This window comes from Sphaerodactylus townsendi, linkage group LG13 (genome assembly GCF_021028975.2).
Source record: "Sphaerodactylus townsendi isolate TG3544 linkage group LG13, MPM_Stown_v2.3, whole genome shotgun sequence".
NCBI lineage: Eukaryota > Metazoa > Chordata > Lepidosauria > Squamata > Sphaerodactylidae > Sphaerodactylus > Sphaerodactylus townsendi.
Window position 1 is genome coordinate 3,957,113 of NC_059437.1, and position 16,764 is coordinate 3,973,876.

General features: G+C 47.1%; 1 protein-coding gene across 4 annotated transcripts in view; it reads left to right on the forward strand.

Annotated features, from left to right (window-relative positions):
* Window positions 1-10,484, forward strand: part of LOC125442736 (neuronal migration protein doublecortin-like) — a 49,944-nt gene extending 39,460 nt beyond the window's left edge. For all 4 annotated transcript variants that reach the window (XM_048514371.1, XM_048514372.1, XM_048514373.1 and 1 more), the window contains exon 4: window positions 6,519-10,484. In XM_048514371.1, the coding sequence (XP_048370328.1) occupies window positions 6,519-6,575 (57 nt within the window). In that variant the 3' untranslated portion in view covers window positions 6,576-10,484. The remainder of the gene's footprint in view (window positions 1-6,518) is intronic.
* The last annotated feature ends 6,280 nt before the right edge of the window (window positions 10,485-16,764 follow it).

A 16,764-nucleotide genomic window follows, 5' to 3' on the forward strand; every position in this document is an offset into this window, starting at 1 on the left:
TGTCCCCCCTTGCAAAACAGTTTTATTTGTTATTATACTCATTTTACTTGAACAGGCACAATCTTTCTACCGGTAGTACATTTTTATCCTGCCTTTCCTTCAAGGACCTCAACAAAATGTTGCCACAAAATGGCTTCCACATGAGGCAGAGCGGTATATTAAATCCAATTAATAGTAATAGTAATAGTAATAGTAATAGTAATAGTAATAGTAATAGTAATAGTAATAGTAATAGTAATAGTAATAGTAATAGTAATAGTAATAGTAATAATAATAATAATAATAATAATAATAATAATAATAATAATAATAATAATAATAATAGCAGCCACAGATGAACGTCAGTAATACAGTGCAGTGCCTGGCAGTGGCGTAGCGCCAACAGGGTGGGTGTGGGTGTGGCGGGGGCATTCCGTGGTGGACATCATCACGGCAGGGGCACAGGGCACACATGTGCCTTGGGCGCAGCTCCCTCTCGCTCTGCCCCTGGTGCCTGGTGCTGCGGGGGCATCTGCTGTCAAAGCAACGTTTTAAAAAGTCTGCACAGACAGTCAGACCTCAAATAGTCCATCTTGCTGGGGAAACGACCCCCCTGGCCCCAACCACCTCTTAATAACACTTGGCAGGATCTAGAAATGGTGTCAGCAGACATTGTTTTCAGGACTCCTATTCTAGATGTTGACTTTTATAAACCTGTATAAATTTGGACAGGCCTTGAACATCTGAAGAAGATCCCCAAGTCTGGCTCAAAAATATGGACTTAATGTGGTTTTCTTCTCTCTCTCTCCCATTGATTGCTTGAGACATTTTGTTTCTCCCTACGCAAAAATCTCCGTGGAGTTTTAGGACTGCTTGCGTGGACAGAAAATATGTGGGGCAGATGACCCCCTTGATAAAAAGGACTCCGTGGGAGCTTTCCGACTATCTCATCCAACAGATCCTTATTGTTCTTTTCAAGATTTTTCTTCCCCAGTTCATTTTCTGGAGAAAGTTTTGTATTACCCTAATGCAGGGGTCTGCGACCTGTGGCTCTCCAGATGTTCATGGGCTACAATTCCCATCAGCCATGCTGGCAGGGGCTGATGGGGTTTGTAGTCCATGAACATCTGGAGAGCCGCAAGTTGCAGACCTCTGCCCTAATGAGATACAACCGAGTGCCTCCTTTTCTCCCACAGAAGGGAAATGAAGCCCCTTGGAATAGATCAGGGGTAGGGAACCTGCGGCTCTCCAGATGTTCAGGAACTACAATTCCCATCAGCCTCTGTCAGCATGGCCAATTGGCCATGCTGACAGAGGCTGATGGGAATTGTAGTTCCTGAACATCTGGAGAGCCGCAGGTTCCCTACCCCTGGAATAGATGCTGCTCATTGAAGGACTTGAAAGGATGGAAATCAATGCAATGCCCTCGGTTCCAGCAGGATCTCTGATTCTGTTCAGAGTCCCTGGGGCTTCATTGGAATGGTTGTTTTAATTTAGCGGTGTCAGAAATATGCCCTCCAATGTTCCGACTTTGCAATGTTTGCTTCCAAAACAAGGACAAGCGAAGAATTCCGTTCCAGAAGTTCTCTGCAGTCTTAGCTGGTAGTTCCACGGGAATGTCAACTCAATGCGTGGCAGCTGTGAAAAAGGCAAACTCTCTGCTGGGGATCATTAGGAAAGGAGTTGATCATAAAACTGCAAGGATTGCCATGCCCTTCTATAAAGCCGTGGTGCGACCGCACTTGGAGTCCTGTGTCCAGTTCTGGTCGCCGCATCTCAAAAAGGATATCGGAGAGATAGAAAAAGTGCAGAGAAGGGCAACGAGGATGATTGAGGGACTGGAGCACCTTCCCTATGAGGAGAGGCTGCAGTGTTTGGGACTCTTTCGTTTGGAGAGGAGACGTCTGAGGGGGGATAGGATCGAAGTCTATAAAATTATTCATGGGGTAGAAAATGTGGACAGAGAGACATTTTTCTCTCTTTCTCACAATACTAGAACCAGGGGGCAGCCATTGAAAATGCTGGGGGGAAGAATTAGGACTAATAAAAGGAAACAATTCTTCACACAACGTGTGATTGGTGTTTGGAATATGCTGCCACAGGAGGTGGTGATGGCCACTAACCTGGATAGCTTTAAAAGGGGCTTGGACAGATTTATGGAGGAGAAGTCAATGTATAGCTACCACTCTTGATCCTCCTTGATCTGAGATTGCAAATGCCTTAGCAGACCAGGTGCTCAGGAGCAGCAGCAGCCGCAGAAGGCCCTTGCTTTCACCTCCTGCATGTGAGCTCCCAAAGGCACCTGGTGGGCCACTGCGAGTAGCAGAGAGCTGGACTAGATGGACTCTGGTCTGATCCAGCAGGCTAGTTCTTATGTTCTTATGTCTTATGCAGTCATTTTTTGTTGGGATGCGGTCAAATGCTCCTCGTTTTCTCACCTGTCCATTCCAATTTTGCTGGGAAGCGCAGATTTTGCAAGCAAGTTCAGTTCATCAGGGTTGCAACAAAGTGCTTTACTCTATCATACTGATTATTTGGTGGGGGTGGGGGTGGGCAGGAGGGTGGAAGCAGAGGCTGCTGTTCAGAATCAGAGCACAGTAGGGCACCATTTAAAAGGGATCTTGTGTAGCAGGGCAGGGAAAGATGTCTGCCTGAAACCTGGTAGATTCACTGTCCGATAGAGCAGACAAAACTGGACCACAAAGTGAAAGTCTAATTTGTCTGACTCAGCATAACAGAGCTGGACTCAGTCAGTTTGTGGTCTGATGAAGTAGGAAAAATAGACCCATTATGCATGGAATGCTTACTTCAGGGCTGTTCACTGTGCAGTGGCCATGTAGTGAGCGGGGGGGTCTCCCCTCTGTTTACACATGAGGAGGCTCTCCTTTGCTGCTGAACTCGCGGGGGCTTTTCCTGTTCTTTGTTCTCTTTACCTATCAACTCTGGGTAGGGGCGCCTAATATCCAACAGGGCTGCTGGTGTGAGTCTCCTGAAAGGAACCAGCCAACTTTGCTAAAGCTTGCTTGGGAGGGGCAAATGCTGTGGGCATCAGGTTCACCTTCAACTGGGTGCCCACAGCATTTGCCCCTCCCAAGCAAACTTTAGCAAAGTTGGCTGGTTCCTTTCAGGAGACTCACACCAGTAGCCCTGCAGGAAATAAGTGCCCCCATCCAGAGCAAGACCCCCACCAGAGTGCCTCTGTTATCAACCAGTGCATCTCCCCTCCTCCAGCCAGGAACAGCCGAAAATCCTAGCATTTTTGCCAGATTAAGCAATGAAAGAAATGTGGATATCTTGAATGCTCTTAGCAATCACACTAATATCCCCTTTTAAGGAGTTTTTTTAACAATGTTGAGGTTTTTTGAACAATGTTGAGGTTACGCTCCATTTTGCAAGCTGTCATTTGCTCTCTAATTATGCTTTGCCAGCATTGTCGTCGGAATTTTCTGGGACAGGCACGCTCTTGGGGTTTGCTGGTGACATCCTTTAGTATTCATGCCTCTGGGCCAGCCAAGAAGGATCGCTTCCTAGAGAGGGAGCCTGTCCTTATTTCATGTCCTGGCCTGGTGGATGACAAATGTGCTCATTTTCAGTAGCAGGTGGATCTTGAACACAAGGGTGCAGGGATACAGACAGTTCCAACCTTTTACTTTCTCCATAGGGTGAACCCATCAGAGGTCCAAACAGAAAGGCTCATTCCGCACATGCAGAATAATGCACTTTCAAACTGCTTTCAGTGCTCTTTGAAGCTGTGCGGAATGGCAAAATCCACTTGCAAACTGTAGTGAAAGTGGTTTGAAAACGCATTATTTTGCGTGTGCGGAAGGGGCCAGAGTGATAGAAATCCTGAATATGTTTTCATGTCAGGAAGCTCCATGAATTCTGAGATACTTTGCTCTGCAACATGCAGCCTGCGCATAGTCCATGTTGCCAAGAGTGTGCTTAGGCTCCCCACTGGAATCCATGTGCCAGAAGAAGAAAAAGAGTTTGGATTTATGCCCTGAGAGAGTCCTGAGAGAACTGTGACTTTCCCAAGGTCACCCAGCAGGAATGTAAGGGTGCAGAAGCAAATCTGGTTCACCAGATAAGAGTCCACCGCTCATGGGAAAGAGAGGGGAATCAAACCTGGTTCTCCAGATTAGAGTCCAACTGCTCTTATCCACTATGCCACGCTGCCTATATGTCTAAAAATGCACCCCCTGCACACACCAATGTCCTGGTGCAAAAAAAATTTGGTCGTGGTGGAGTGACCGCCCATGGGGGGGGGGGCATCCAACTCAGGTTTTGCCCCGGGCTACAGTTTGCCTTGTTACGCCCCTGGGTTTCATTTTTTAAATCAGTGCTCTGGAGATCCCTTAGGAATGTGCAGAGAGGTTCAGCCATGCTACGCATAATGCGCACCTGTGCAAAGTGAATCATGAAAGCCAAAGTGAATCGTAAAAGACTTCCACTATCCATCCTGGGCGATTGTCAAAGAGGAGTGGTTTTATTCCACCGTCTGCCAAAACACTGGAGGCTCCATTAAGTCACATTTCATGGAGGGGGAAAAACCATAGAATGACAAAGTCCTGCGTGTGGCAATATCAAAACTGCCCTTTCTTAGAAAGCTATACACAAAAACAACCCAGAAGATGAGATGGATCCAGGGGTATCCCATCCCTCCCGTGCGCACGCTGTTTTGTCACTTTGGGTACTCTGTGGACAAGGAGTTTAAAAGTAAGAGACCTGGGGGCTTTCCCCACTCATCTTCTGCTGCGCGCCGCTCTCGCGGCCCCTCAGCGCGCATCATTCCTGGCGCGCTCTTGGGGTTCCCCACGACCCCGCACTCTGCTCAGGGTCATCAAAAGATGCCGTTTTTTCAGTGCCAGGAATGACACACGCTGAGGTGGTGCAAGAGCGGCAGCGTCGAGGCGGCTGCGTGGTTGCCGCCCTTGCAAGTGGGGAGCGCCGCTGGACCCCGCGCTACTTTCCCGGAGTAGCGCGCAGCAGAAGGTGAGTGGGGAAAGCCCCCAGAATGGATTCTTTCTTCAATGATTTCAGCTCATGACAATAACTCTTTCCCAGTACTCATGAGGTTCAGTGGACTGAGGACCTGTTCTACAAATTGTGTTGGTGTTACATCAGGGCTTGACCCCAACGAAAATCTGGGAAATATAGCTTGGTGATGTTCTGAGAAATAAAGATTCCTAGACCTTCCCTTCATTTGTTTCATGACCTGCAATTGCCAGTGTCTCTTGAAGAGCCTAGTTGGAATCCTTGGCATCTCTTGCTGGAATTGTTCTCCAAAAGCAGGCGTTGGGAAGATCTCTTTTGTGCTTGAGAATCTGAAGAACCTGGCCAGTACAATAAACTCAGCTAGCCAGATCAGTTGTAAAGATCCTGTGAAACCTATTAAAGTGTCAGCTTTTCCTCCATCTCTTGCCAAGGATCTTTGGGGTGGGCCAGGAGACGGCGTGGGAAACCTCTGTCCTGTTTTCCTTTTTGCTTTGGGCGTGCAAATGTTTTCTCACCCTCTAGCTAAGCAATACCTGTCTTATCTTAGGGGTGATCTTGAAGACCGCATCACCCCATATGTCCCTGTAAGGCCTCTTCGCTCAGTTGAGGCCAATCTATTGGTGGCCCCTGGCCCCTCGATGATGCGGCTGGCCTCCACGCGTGCCAGGGCCTTTACAGTTCTGGCCCCGGCCTGGTGGAACGCTTTTTCTCCAGCTGTCCGGGCCCTGCGGGACCTTGGTGAGTTCCGCAGGGCCTGTAAGACAGAGCTGTTCCGCCGGGCCTTTGGAGGACCCGGCTTCTAATGGTGCCCCCCTCCTCTTTTTTTCTTGGCCCCTTACACCTGGGCCTTTTGTCACCTAATGGGACTGCCATCCCTCCCCCTTGGGAGAGGATTTTGAAAATGGGGTTGTCGGACGCCACTTATACTTATGTTTATTATACTTATTATATTTAGTCTTTTATTGTTTCTATCGCTGCTTTTAAAGGTTTTAGCTATTTTATGACTGTATTATGTCTATACGTTGTACACAGCCCAGAGCCCCCTGGGGATAGGGCGGTATAAAAATCTAAAGAATGAATGAATGAATGAATGAATGAATGAATGAATGAATGAATGAAAGAAAGAAAGAAAGAAAGAAAGAAAGAAAGAAAGAAAGAAAGAAAGAAAGAAAGAAAGAAAGAAAGAAAGAAAGAAAGAAAGAAAGAAAGAAAGAAAGAAAGAAAGAAAGATCCCGATTTGCTTAGTACATTACTAGTTTTTTCAACCCACTGGAATTCTAAGGGAGGGGGGTTGGAAGGGAAGATTTATTAAACCAGAATTGCTGTATTGACATTCGTCCCACCAAAGAAGTGTTGGTGGCTGTATGCTATTGATTTCTGCACCCAAGAGTCTGGTTATTGCAGGGAGGTCGACAGTACCTGACACCAGCGTACATAAAATACTCTTTTATTTACGCAGGCCTCAGTTCCACCCGAGTAATCGTTTTGTTCATGCAGAAAAAGCAAAATTGGGGGGAGTTAACACTTCTCCTTTCTTCTTACAGGACCTGTACCTGCCTCTGTCCTTGGATGATTCTGATTCCCTCGGAGACTCCATGTAAAGAAACCCCGTTGTCCGAGTGTCTAACGCGCACTCTATTTTCGATGCAGTGCGGTCCTTCTGCCAAAAAGAAGCAGAGAGGTCATTGGTGCTTGCAAACCAATCCAAGGACACAAAGTTATGTCTTTCCCCCTCCCCTTATAGTTTATCCTCTGTGCTACAAACCAACACCTATCAACCAACAGAGATAAAGGGATACCATGATATGAGTAACTTCATAATAGAGAAAAAATGGCCATTTGGCAATTTGGAGTCAGGGTGACTCATGCCCTTTCAGATGTCTCTTCTTTTATTCTGGGATGCCAAATTTACGATTGGCTGCAGGGAGGGCGACTTCCCCTCCCCCACCCCCATTTTTTTGGTACAAACTTTACTTTAGCACGTTGTTGTAATTTTGACAGAAAATGTTCTAATTTTGTCTTCATGCCAAAAGGGAAACATTTCCTGCCACCAGCACCTTTCCCCCAGATACTGATGAAAACCAGCAGTGATTCTGTAGGAGCAGCCCTCTCTCCCATGTTTTCTCTTTCTGAGAGTTCACACCTGCATAGTGTACGATGCTAGTTTCTGTCGCTCAAAGCCAGCGGGGAGAGAAATCTGTTGACACCATCTTTAAAAGATGCCAAGACAGAACGGGTTGTTACACTATCAAGACATGCTTGGTAAAGAGTTTCATAAATGGCAAATTTGACTCTCAGATTGGATAATAGGGTACGTTTTAATAGATGCACAAGGATATTTCAGCGGTTTGATATTTTTAAAGAAAGATTATAATATATAACTGGCAATAAAAAAAGAAATGGTCTGGTTGCTATGAAGTTATCTTCACTGCCAAATGGTATCTCTCGATCTCTGCGTAGAATTGAATGCCTTGCAAACAGCTAACACTGAAAACACTGTGAAAATTCTGTTTTCAGGTCTGACATCTCTAGGTAATTTTTTTAAAAAAATAACCCACACTTTTATAAAGGAAAACAATTTTAGCTGTGTTCTAGAAAGTCTGTATTTCAAGCTCCTTTTTTAAAAAAAAACTGGGGACTTTCTTTTGCTTAAAAAAAAAGAATACAATTTTTTAAAGTGTATAAAGAAAAGTTCAAAACATAACAGTTTGAAAGTGGCTACCAGACCAGCACTAGAGGTAGAGAAATTGGGGCTGCATGGACAGAGGGGTCTGGGGAAATTGCAATCAGTTCAATGTTTTGAGAGTGTTTAACAGCATCTTAGGTTTGACATTTTCTGTATTTCGGTAAACTTAAACTAGAGCCAGATGCTCAGATTGTAGAACTGTTAGGGGTCTTCACAACCAAGTGTGTTTTAAACAACTCTTTCTTCTACGTAAACCAAATGGAAAGAAGAATCTTTTCATTTTTTTAATACCACTGGTGCACGGTGCACAATTGTATACAGAGCTGAGTGTTTTTCCTGGGTCCAGACAGAAGTGCTAGATTGAACATGTCAACTTATTCCTTATTTGAGGGAATACACTTTCTGCAGTCTGGTAAAACAGTATCAAAGCAATACCCAATTCAAACCAGCCTTTGGGTTGCTTTTCAGCTCTGCTTGAGATTTCTCCGCAACCCCCTGTGATTCTAGAATGTATTATGACCATTTGTTACGACTGGGGAATTTTTTTTCTCCTTTTACCGATTTTGTGTTCTTTAAATTTCGCGTTTTTGTTTTGCGAGCTGCCGTGGCTCATTGGCTTAAAGTGGAAAGAAACGAATCACCGTAATAAAGAAATCATAATCAATGGGCCACTGAACTCTACGAGAACCCTTGGCTGTGACAGGAGAGCTAAGCTTGGCCGCTCCCAGACGTTGATTGGCGGCGAGCCTCTGTGTTTTTGCCACGGACATCTTTGAAGTTAAAAATGTGAATATGCCAGGCTTTATGGTCTTTTTAAAAAGGAGAAGATTCGGAAGTAACTGATGGCTGCCGTTGGTAGGAATCCTGCGTCTCAAGCACACGGTACTGCCCTGCCATTTTTTTAAACCAAACCTGTAAGACCTGGAATCCCCTAACCGCTATGTCAGTGTTTCGCCTAATATATCTTAACTTTTGGCCCAGAAGATTCGGCATCCATGTATGTTCATGGTCAGATCGCTGTGGGGAAGGCTGGCCTTGAGGACAAAGCACAGGGAAGACTTACAGGAGGATTTTCCATTGTGTGTTTGGAATCTGACAGATCTTGGTGTGTGAATTGGAGCAGGTCTCTTAGTTTCTTGGTGCCTCAATTTACCTTATCTGTCAAACGGGGACAGTAATACTTCTCTACCTCACGGGGAGGGACGGGGGGATTGGGTTGGCAAACGAGTCATTTCGTGAACATCGCAAGTACGTTTTTGGATCAACTGGTGGCAAGAGCTGTATATAATGTCCATAGTAGTTGGTGTTGTGTTATTAATAGTAACCGCTTCCCGATGCTAACTGAGAAATTTCCTTTGCTGCAACAGCCAGAAGGCCATGATCCAACAGAGCAAGTCCGCGCACACAATGGGCTTTCACTCTTGTCCTCTCCAGGACTGCAAAGCCCTTTTCCTTTCTGATCTCTCCTCACAGAGCCCGTAAAGGGGCTCTGGATCACAGCTCTGTAAACATAGCATCTGGATCATAGCTCTGTAAACATAGCATAGATCACAAACTCCTTAAGCCGACAAAACACTCCAGTTGAATTGGAGGTTATGTTTTGTTTGTGAAATTTTAACTTTGGTCCATCTTTGATCTCTCTTTCTCTGTCATGCTCCCAGTCTGTGCTCAAGAGTAGGAGCACAGGCCATGCATTGGGAGGAAGGGAAATTGCAGTTTGTTTCCATCAATGAGGATAGATCAGGACTCCACAGAAGTGCAACTTCCCAATAATATGGCAGTGATGAGAATGATACTCCATTCAAGAGCTGAAGTTCCTGCCACCTACAACTCAATCACTGCTATCTCAGTGAGATGTAAGCGGTCGGACACCACACTGTGCAGTGAGGATCATACCACCACTGCTTTTCTCATGAGCCAATCCTATATTCACTTGGACACCCAATGCACTAGGTTGCTGTCCAGGTGCAGGCCTGCAATTGACATCAGTACTTCGGAGTCTTTCCTTCTCTTCATCGAAGTCATTTTCATGGCAGGCAAAACTGGGAAGCCTTCAATTTAAAACGATGGCTAAATGGAATCTCAAAGGCCGGGTGACTCTGAATGTCATGTATTGGAAGCAAACACGAGGGCTTGATTTTCACGTTATCTCCTTGAAGCATTTTTCTGATCCCCTTTGGATCAGGTGGTGTGATCCTCCAGGGTTTTCGATACGTTCCTCAGAAAACCATTGTTTACAAGGAACAGGTTTCCCCCATCTTCCGTCAGCAATGTGTTTTCTTCAAACAATACGGCTAGAGCAGGGGCGTCCAACTCTGGCGCTTCAAATGTTCGTGGACTACAACTCCCATCAGCCCCTGCTGGCCTGGCCAATTGGCAGGGACTGGTGGGAATTGTAATCCATGAACATCTGAAGCGCCAGAGTTGGACACTCCTGAGCTAGAGGCGTTTATTTCCAGTTGCTCTTAAAGAGAATTGTCCGAGAGCCTGATCCAGCGAGGACTCTCTTGCCCAGTGTGCGTGGATGTCCAGACCACTCTGCTGAGTAGGACCGGGCAAGATTGGGATTCCTCATCATTCATGTCGCCGCATGTCGCATCAGCAAAATATACAGAGGCCTCGTGGAAAGAGAAGGTTCTTTTTTCACAAGGAAAAGAAAAGCCATTCGAGCCTGCAAAAGTGAAACAGGGTAAAGGACCAGACTCCCAGGTTTTAGAAGCAATTCTTCAGGTAAAAAAAAAAATCCTTGAACTGTAGGTAGAAATCAGTGACCATGTTGGATGTAAAACTGCCTGTATAGTAGATGTTGCATGATGTCTTTGTACAAAAAAAAATAATGCATGTGGGATTGGAGTACGTGGCGTGCTAGGCGTGTTCACCTTTGAGCTCTCAGTGGGCTATTTAAAAAGAATTATACTGCACTTATGGCGATTCATTGGTGTAAATGCATTTTGAATGGATGAGGTGGGTGTTAGCCACACTCGGTGGTGCAGAGAGGTGATTTGAGACTCTGGTCTTCTAGAGTCCCTGACCTTTAATGGGTAACGTATACTTCAAATGCAAAATTACAGCCAGTTCTTACGGTTTCTGACTCCACAAGCCAGGACTCCATAGTTTCCCCCTGAAGCCCAATCCTGATATCATTACTGTGTTTGTGTTCTCTGTAGCAATTACTCTTTTCAACAGTGGTTTTCCAAACCCTCTGACTGCAGGGAGCCTTTCTTTATTTGTGTGGGGTTCTGTCTGCACTGCAAAGGATTCTGGGAAAGGTGGTAGAGTGCAATTTGATAGGAGGGACTGTTCAGAGCCAATGGAGACTACAGCAATCTGAGACTGGGGGCTTGAATTCTGCCCTTGCTTACCTGTGGCGGAAGGCAGTTGGGAGAGGCGTCCTTGAAAGAAGCCTGGCTGGCTGACTGACTGAGAGACACCTGGGTCCCCAGATTACAATCTGAAAATCTGTGGTCTTAGATGAGAGGTTATCAGTGTCCAGTGGCATATCTACCTAGGGACAAGGGGTACCCCTTGTCCCTAGGTAGATACGCCACTGGACACTGATAACCTCTCATCTAAGATCACAGATTTTCAGATTGTAATCTGGGGACCCAGGTGTCTCCCAGTCAGACAAGGGTACCCCTTACTTAGGCTCACTCTTCTATTGAGGGGCGCAAAAATCGGCCCTCATGTGACACAGGAAGTCCTGTTGGCCAAGTTTTCGCGTGCCTTGACGTCCGTGTCAGTCGAGGCATGCAAAAACGATGAGGCAGCAGGACTTCCTGCTGCCTAAGTGCTCTCTCAACCTCTCACCCCCCCCCCCCCGCTGGCTGGGCTCCTTAAGCAGTCTCTTCTGACCTCCCCTCCAGGCAGACCAGAAGACACTGCAGTCCCAGCCTCCCAAGACCTGCTTTAAGGCAAGCACTGAGGCCGGGGTGGGGCTTGGGACCATGGTGACACGGCGGTGTGACACTGGGGGGTGGAGCCTGGGGGCACTGTGGGCGGAGCTGGGAGGGGGTGGGGCAAAGCCTGGATGTGTCCTGGAGACAATTTGTCTTCGGGCGCCATTTACCCCTGGTACGCCTCTGTCAGTGTCTTGTCCAGAGGAGACAGCTGGCTGTAATAAGCATAAGGAGTCTGTGCAGCAGGTTCAGTAGTTAGACTATTGTGATTTTTTTCCTTTCGATATCAAGTTGTTGTGAAACCATCGGCATTGTTAAACTGACTTAGTCGTTTTCTGTTCCTCCTCCCTCCTCCGCTGGCTCTTTCGCAAAGTTCTGTAGCACAAAACTGTTGTATTTGTTCAGTTCTGAGAGCACTGTTCGATTTCACTCAGGAAGCAGACTTCATATTTCCAGAGACTGCCTGCGGTGGGTTTTTTGGATCGCGGTTGGTGGTTTTTGCTCTTAACGTTTTGCTCACATCTTTGTCTAGCATCTTCAGAGACATATCACAGTAATATGTGTTTCTCTCCATGATACAGATGCCACGGAAACACGTCTTACCGTGACTTGCCTCTTATGATAGCAGCCACAGATGCGGGTGAAATGTTAGGAGCCAAAACCAGCAGACCCCATCCACATCTCCCAGAATATTCACAACAGCCAGTTGATTCCAGCTGTGGAAGCCTTTTGCAATACATTTCCAGGGTCTAACTTAAGGGAGGCAACCTATGGTGCTCCAGATGTTCATGGACTACAATTCCCTTCAGCCCCTATCAGCATGGCCAACATCTGGAGCACCATAGGTTGGCCACCCCTAGTCTAACTGGACAATCATTCAAAAGCCAATAATGTAACCCGTTCATATTCTATATGTAACCCTGATGAAGGGGCCCTGATTTAATCAGTCTGATTTCTTGCGTGTCCTGATAGATCCGTGGTGGCGAACCTTTGAAACTCCAGATGTTGTGGACTACAATTCCCATCAGCCCCTGCCAGCATAGCCAATTGGTCATGCTGGCAGGGGCTGATGGGAATTGTAGTCCATGACATCTGGAGTGCCAAAGGTTCGCCACCATTGTGGTAGATGATCTTAGGTAGCAGAGTTGGAAAACGCCTTTGCCTATCACAGGTGTCTGCAAGCTGCAGCTCTCCAGATGTCCATGGACTACAATTCCCATCAGCCCCTGCCAGGATGGCCAATTGGTCATGCTGGCAGGAGCTGATGGGAATTGTAGTCCATAACATCTGGAGTGCCAAAGGTTCGCCACCCCTGTGGTAGATGATCTTAGGTAGCAGAGTTGGAAAACGCCTTTGCCTATCACAGGGGTCTGCAACCTGCAGCTCTCCAGATGTTCATGGACTACAAATCCCATCAGCCCCTGCCAGCATGGCCAATTGGATTTGTAGTCCATGAACATCTGGAGAGCCGCAGGTTGCAGACCCCTGGCCTATCAGCAGGCTCTGCAGTGGTTGACGGGCCAACAGAATGAGGGAGTTCCCTGCCTTCTAGGTTCCCTTTCCATATGATGGCTGCCATCCAGAGCTTCCCAGAGTTTTTGTTAAATCTTCCCTCATTGTCGTCAGTACTGAGGGTATCCCCACAATATGCATCCCTTGTTCTGCAAATCTGCTAGGAAAAAGAGGCACTCCTTGCTTATGCAAAGGTCTTTGTTATGTCAGAGGCCCTGCATTGCGCATATGTGAACAATGGAGCAGACAGTTCCACTGGATAATTTGGATGGACATTCACTAGGAGCAGCAGTGGCATAGGAGGTTAAGAGCTCGTGTATCTAATCTGGAGGAACCGGGTTTGATTCCCCGCTCTGCCACCTGAGCTGTGGAGGCTCATCTGGGGAATTCAGATTAGCCTGTGCACTCCCACACACGCCAGCTGGGCATCACTAGTCACAGCTTCTGAGCTCCCCTGTGGCTCCCACCCAGATTCTTCACAGGTGCTTTGTTGTGAGGGGGGAAGGGCAAAGAGATTGTCAGCCCCTTTAGTCTCCTGCAGGAGAGAAAGGGGGGATATAAATCCAAACTCTTCTCTTCTTCTTCTAACATTCTGGTTCTAATCACCTGTCATGGAAATAAGTTCCAGTGAATCTGAATGGGCTTCCTTTCATGTAGCATGCTGAAGATACTCGCATCTTAATCTCTGGTGTAGTTTTACAGTGACCGGAAAACAGATTTAAATATTTAAAGCCGATCACTTCCAGTTGGGCACATTTCTGAAAGGCTGACATGGGATGTGTGATGTTGCCATCTGTCCTAAAATCATCCGCACGCCTAACATCTGTATTTCCGAAAAGATTTGACTCGAGGAACTGGTACCCCGACCACGGTACCCCAAAGAGATTTGAAAGTTTCACTTACCAGACAGCTGCCCCATTGTTTCTTGTGCTTTTAATCTCCTAGAAACGCCCATGAAGACTTGCGCCAGCTGTTGTTGATCTTCACACACCAAGTTTTCATCTGAGCAATGATTTTTTTCAAAAGGAAAGTTGACAAAGAGGATGTGAGCCGTTTTGGCAGATGGCAGAAACCGTGTCACTCAAACGTTTTAAGAAAGGGGAAAGTGGGAAACCTATTTACCTTTGGCAAAAGAAAAGAAACCTTTTCACACGTTGCTGCTGTTTTCTCTCTGCTGGAACCAGTGTGCGTGTTGTGCTCATTGAGGGGGAGGTAGGAGGGAAGGGCTAGCTTGTAGGCTTCTCTGAGGAACCTGACTGGCCAAGAACAGGATGCTGAATTAGGTGGACCCTTGACCTCATCCGAGATTGCTGTGCAGACGGTTCTGGCCTGGCCACGTGACCACGTGACACCTGAGCAGCAGTGGCGTAGGAGGTTAAGAGCTCGTGTATCTAATCTGGAGGAACCGGGTTTGATTCTCCGCCCTGCCGCCTGAGCTGTGGAGGCTTACCTGGGGAATTCAGATTAGCCTGCGCACTCCCACACACGCCAGCTGGGTGACCTTGGGCTAGTCACAGCTTCTCGGAGCTCTCTCAGCCCCACCCACCTCACAGGGTGTTTGTTGTGAGGGGGGAAGGGCAAGGAGATTGTAAGCCCCTTTGAGTCTCCTACAGGAGAGAAAGGGGGGATATAAATCCAAACTCTTCTTCTTCTGATATCCAGTTAGGGTTAATTATGTTTTCCAGGCTAATTCAAGGCAAGTCAGTGTAAATACAGAAGCTCTTCGGATCAGGCAGAAGAAATGTCTCACTTCTGCCGGCAACACTGGAAAAGACTCCCAGACCAAGCATTGCCTCATTCTTTATGAAATCTCGCTCGTTGGGGGTTGGTGGATTTGCGCTCTTGCAGTGTGTTTTATTTTGGCTCCAGTCCTCAGGTTGCCAGCTGCCTCTGGGTGACTTCCCACCTCTCACCACTGTTGCCTGGTGCCACTTGAGCTATGGGAGGAAAATGGTAGGTGATACTGGGGACACGCAACTGGCACCCCGGTTAATGCTGCTGCTTCTGGTACAATGTGACATCATCAGGTTAGGTGGTGTTCAGAGGTGGGATCCAGCAGGTTCTCACAGGTTCCCAAGAGTAGGTTACTAATTATTTGTGTGTGCCGAGAGGGGGTTACTAATTGGTGATTTTGCCTTAGACGCCTCCTCCTCTGCAGCAATAGCCAAGAACTTAAAAGGAAACAGTCTAGCAGAAGGTGCACCAAGGCAAGGTATGCTACTCTGCATTCCTGCCCAGTACCCCAGCGGCTGCGTCCTTGCCACAGCCTTGCCCAGGAATGCCCCGCCCCCGGAATGCCTGGTCACGTCCCCAGAATGCCCCACCCAGCTCCATTGGCGCTACGCCACAGTTTGAATCCCACCACCATGGGAACCTGTTACTAAAATTTTTGGATCCCACCACTGGTGGTGTTCTAAGATTCATCCACGAGATGTTCATGGACTACAAATCCCATCAGCCCCTGCCAGCATGGCCAATTTGGCCATGCTGGCAGGGACTGATGGGATTTGCAGTCCATGAACATTTGGAGAGCCGCAGGTTGCAGACCCCTGGTTTAAACCATAGTATTAAGGGTGAATTCTAGAGTTTCAATCCTTGATTAATAACATCACTCTGGGTTGCACTGAAAGTGACATAATCTCAACAGAGATGTCACTTGCATGTCTCTGGTAAATCCCTGCTTCTCCCCCCTCCTGCTGGACCCAGCTCCAGATCTCTGCATTCACTGACTATTATGAGTTTCAGACCCGTCCTGTTTAAATGTAACCAAGAAGAGTTTTCCGCAAACTACGACCCAGATAGTAGCTTGAGTTCATTCCATGAGAATACTGTCTGGATCTCAAGACTGTCCGTTGAGGTTTTTAACTTTCTATGCTTCTTTCGCATCATTCTTGCCGATAGCTCCATTTCTTTTTGTGGTCTCTTATTCACATCAAATTATGAGGCATGTGAGTTTCTCCTATAAGACTGCGCTTTTTTTGTAAGTACCATTACTTTGTGCATCTGATCATTCACACAACATAGGTCATAGCTTACCTGCTCTCATTGGCATCCTCCGGTTTAGCCATTGTAAAATCATCAGTCCTGAATTCCATGTAGATAGTTCTGCGGTGGGATCCAGCAGGTTCTCACAGGTTTCCGAGAGTAGGTTACTAATTATTTGTGTGTGCCGAGAGGGGGTTACTAATGGGTGATTTTGCCACGTGATTTTTGCCTTAGTGACGCCCCTCCTCTCAGCAGTAGCGCGCAGAACTTGAAGCAGTCTAGCAGGAGGCGCACCGGCGTGCATGGCAGCCTCCGCCCTGCGTGCATTCGAGTTTCCATGGACGGATCACATGGCTGGGCGCCCCTGCCACAGCCCTGCCCAGGAATGCCCCGCCCCAGAATGCCCAGCCACGCCCCCGTCATGCCCCGCCCAGCCCCATTGGCACTACGCCAAAGTTTGAATCCCACCACCACGGGAACCTGTTACTAAAATTTTTGGATCCCACCACTGGTTGCACTGCAGTTTCAAACTCCCCTACTAGAATGGTAAAACATTGTTATTGGATAGCTTTAAAAGGGGCTTGGACAGATTTATGGAGAAGTCAGTCTATGGCAGTGACGGCGAACCTTTTCGAGACCGAGTGCCCAAATTGCAACCCAAAACCCACTTATTTATCACAAAGGGCCAACAGGGCAATTTAACCTGAATGC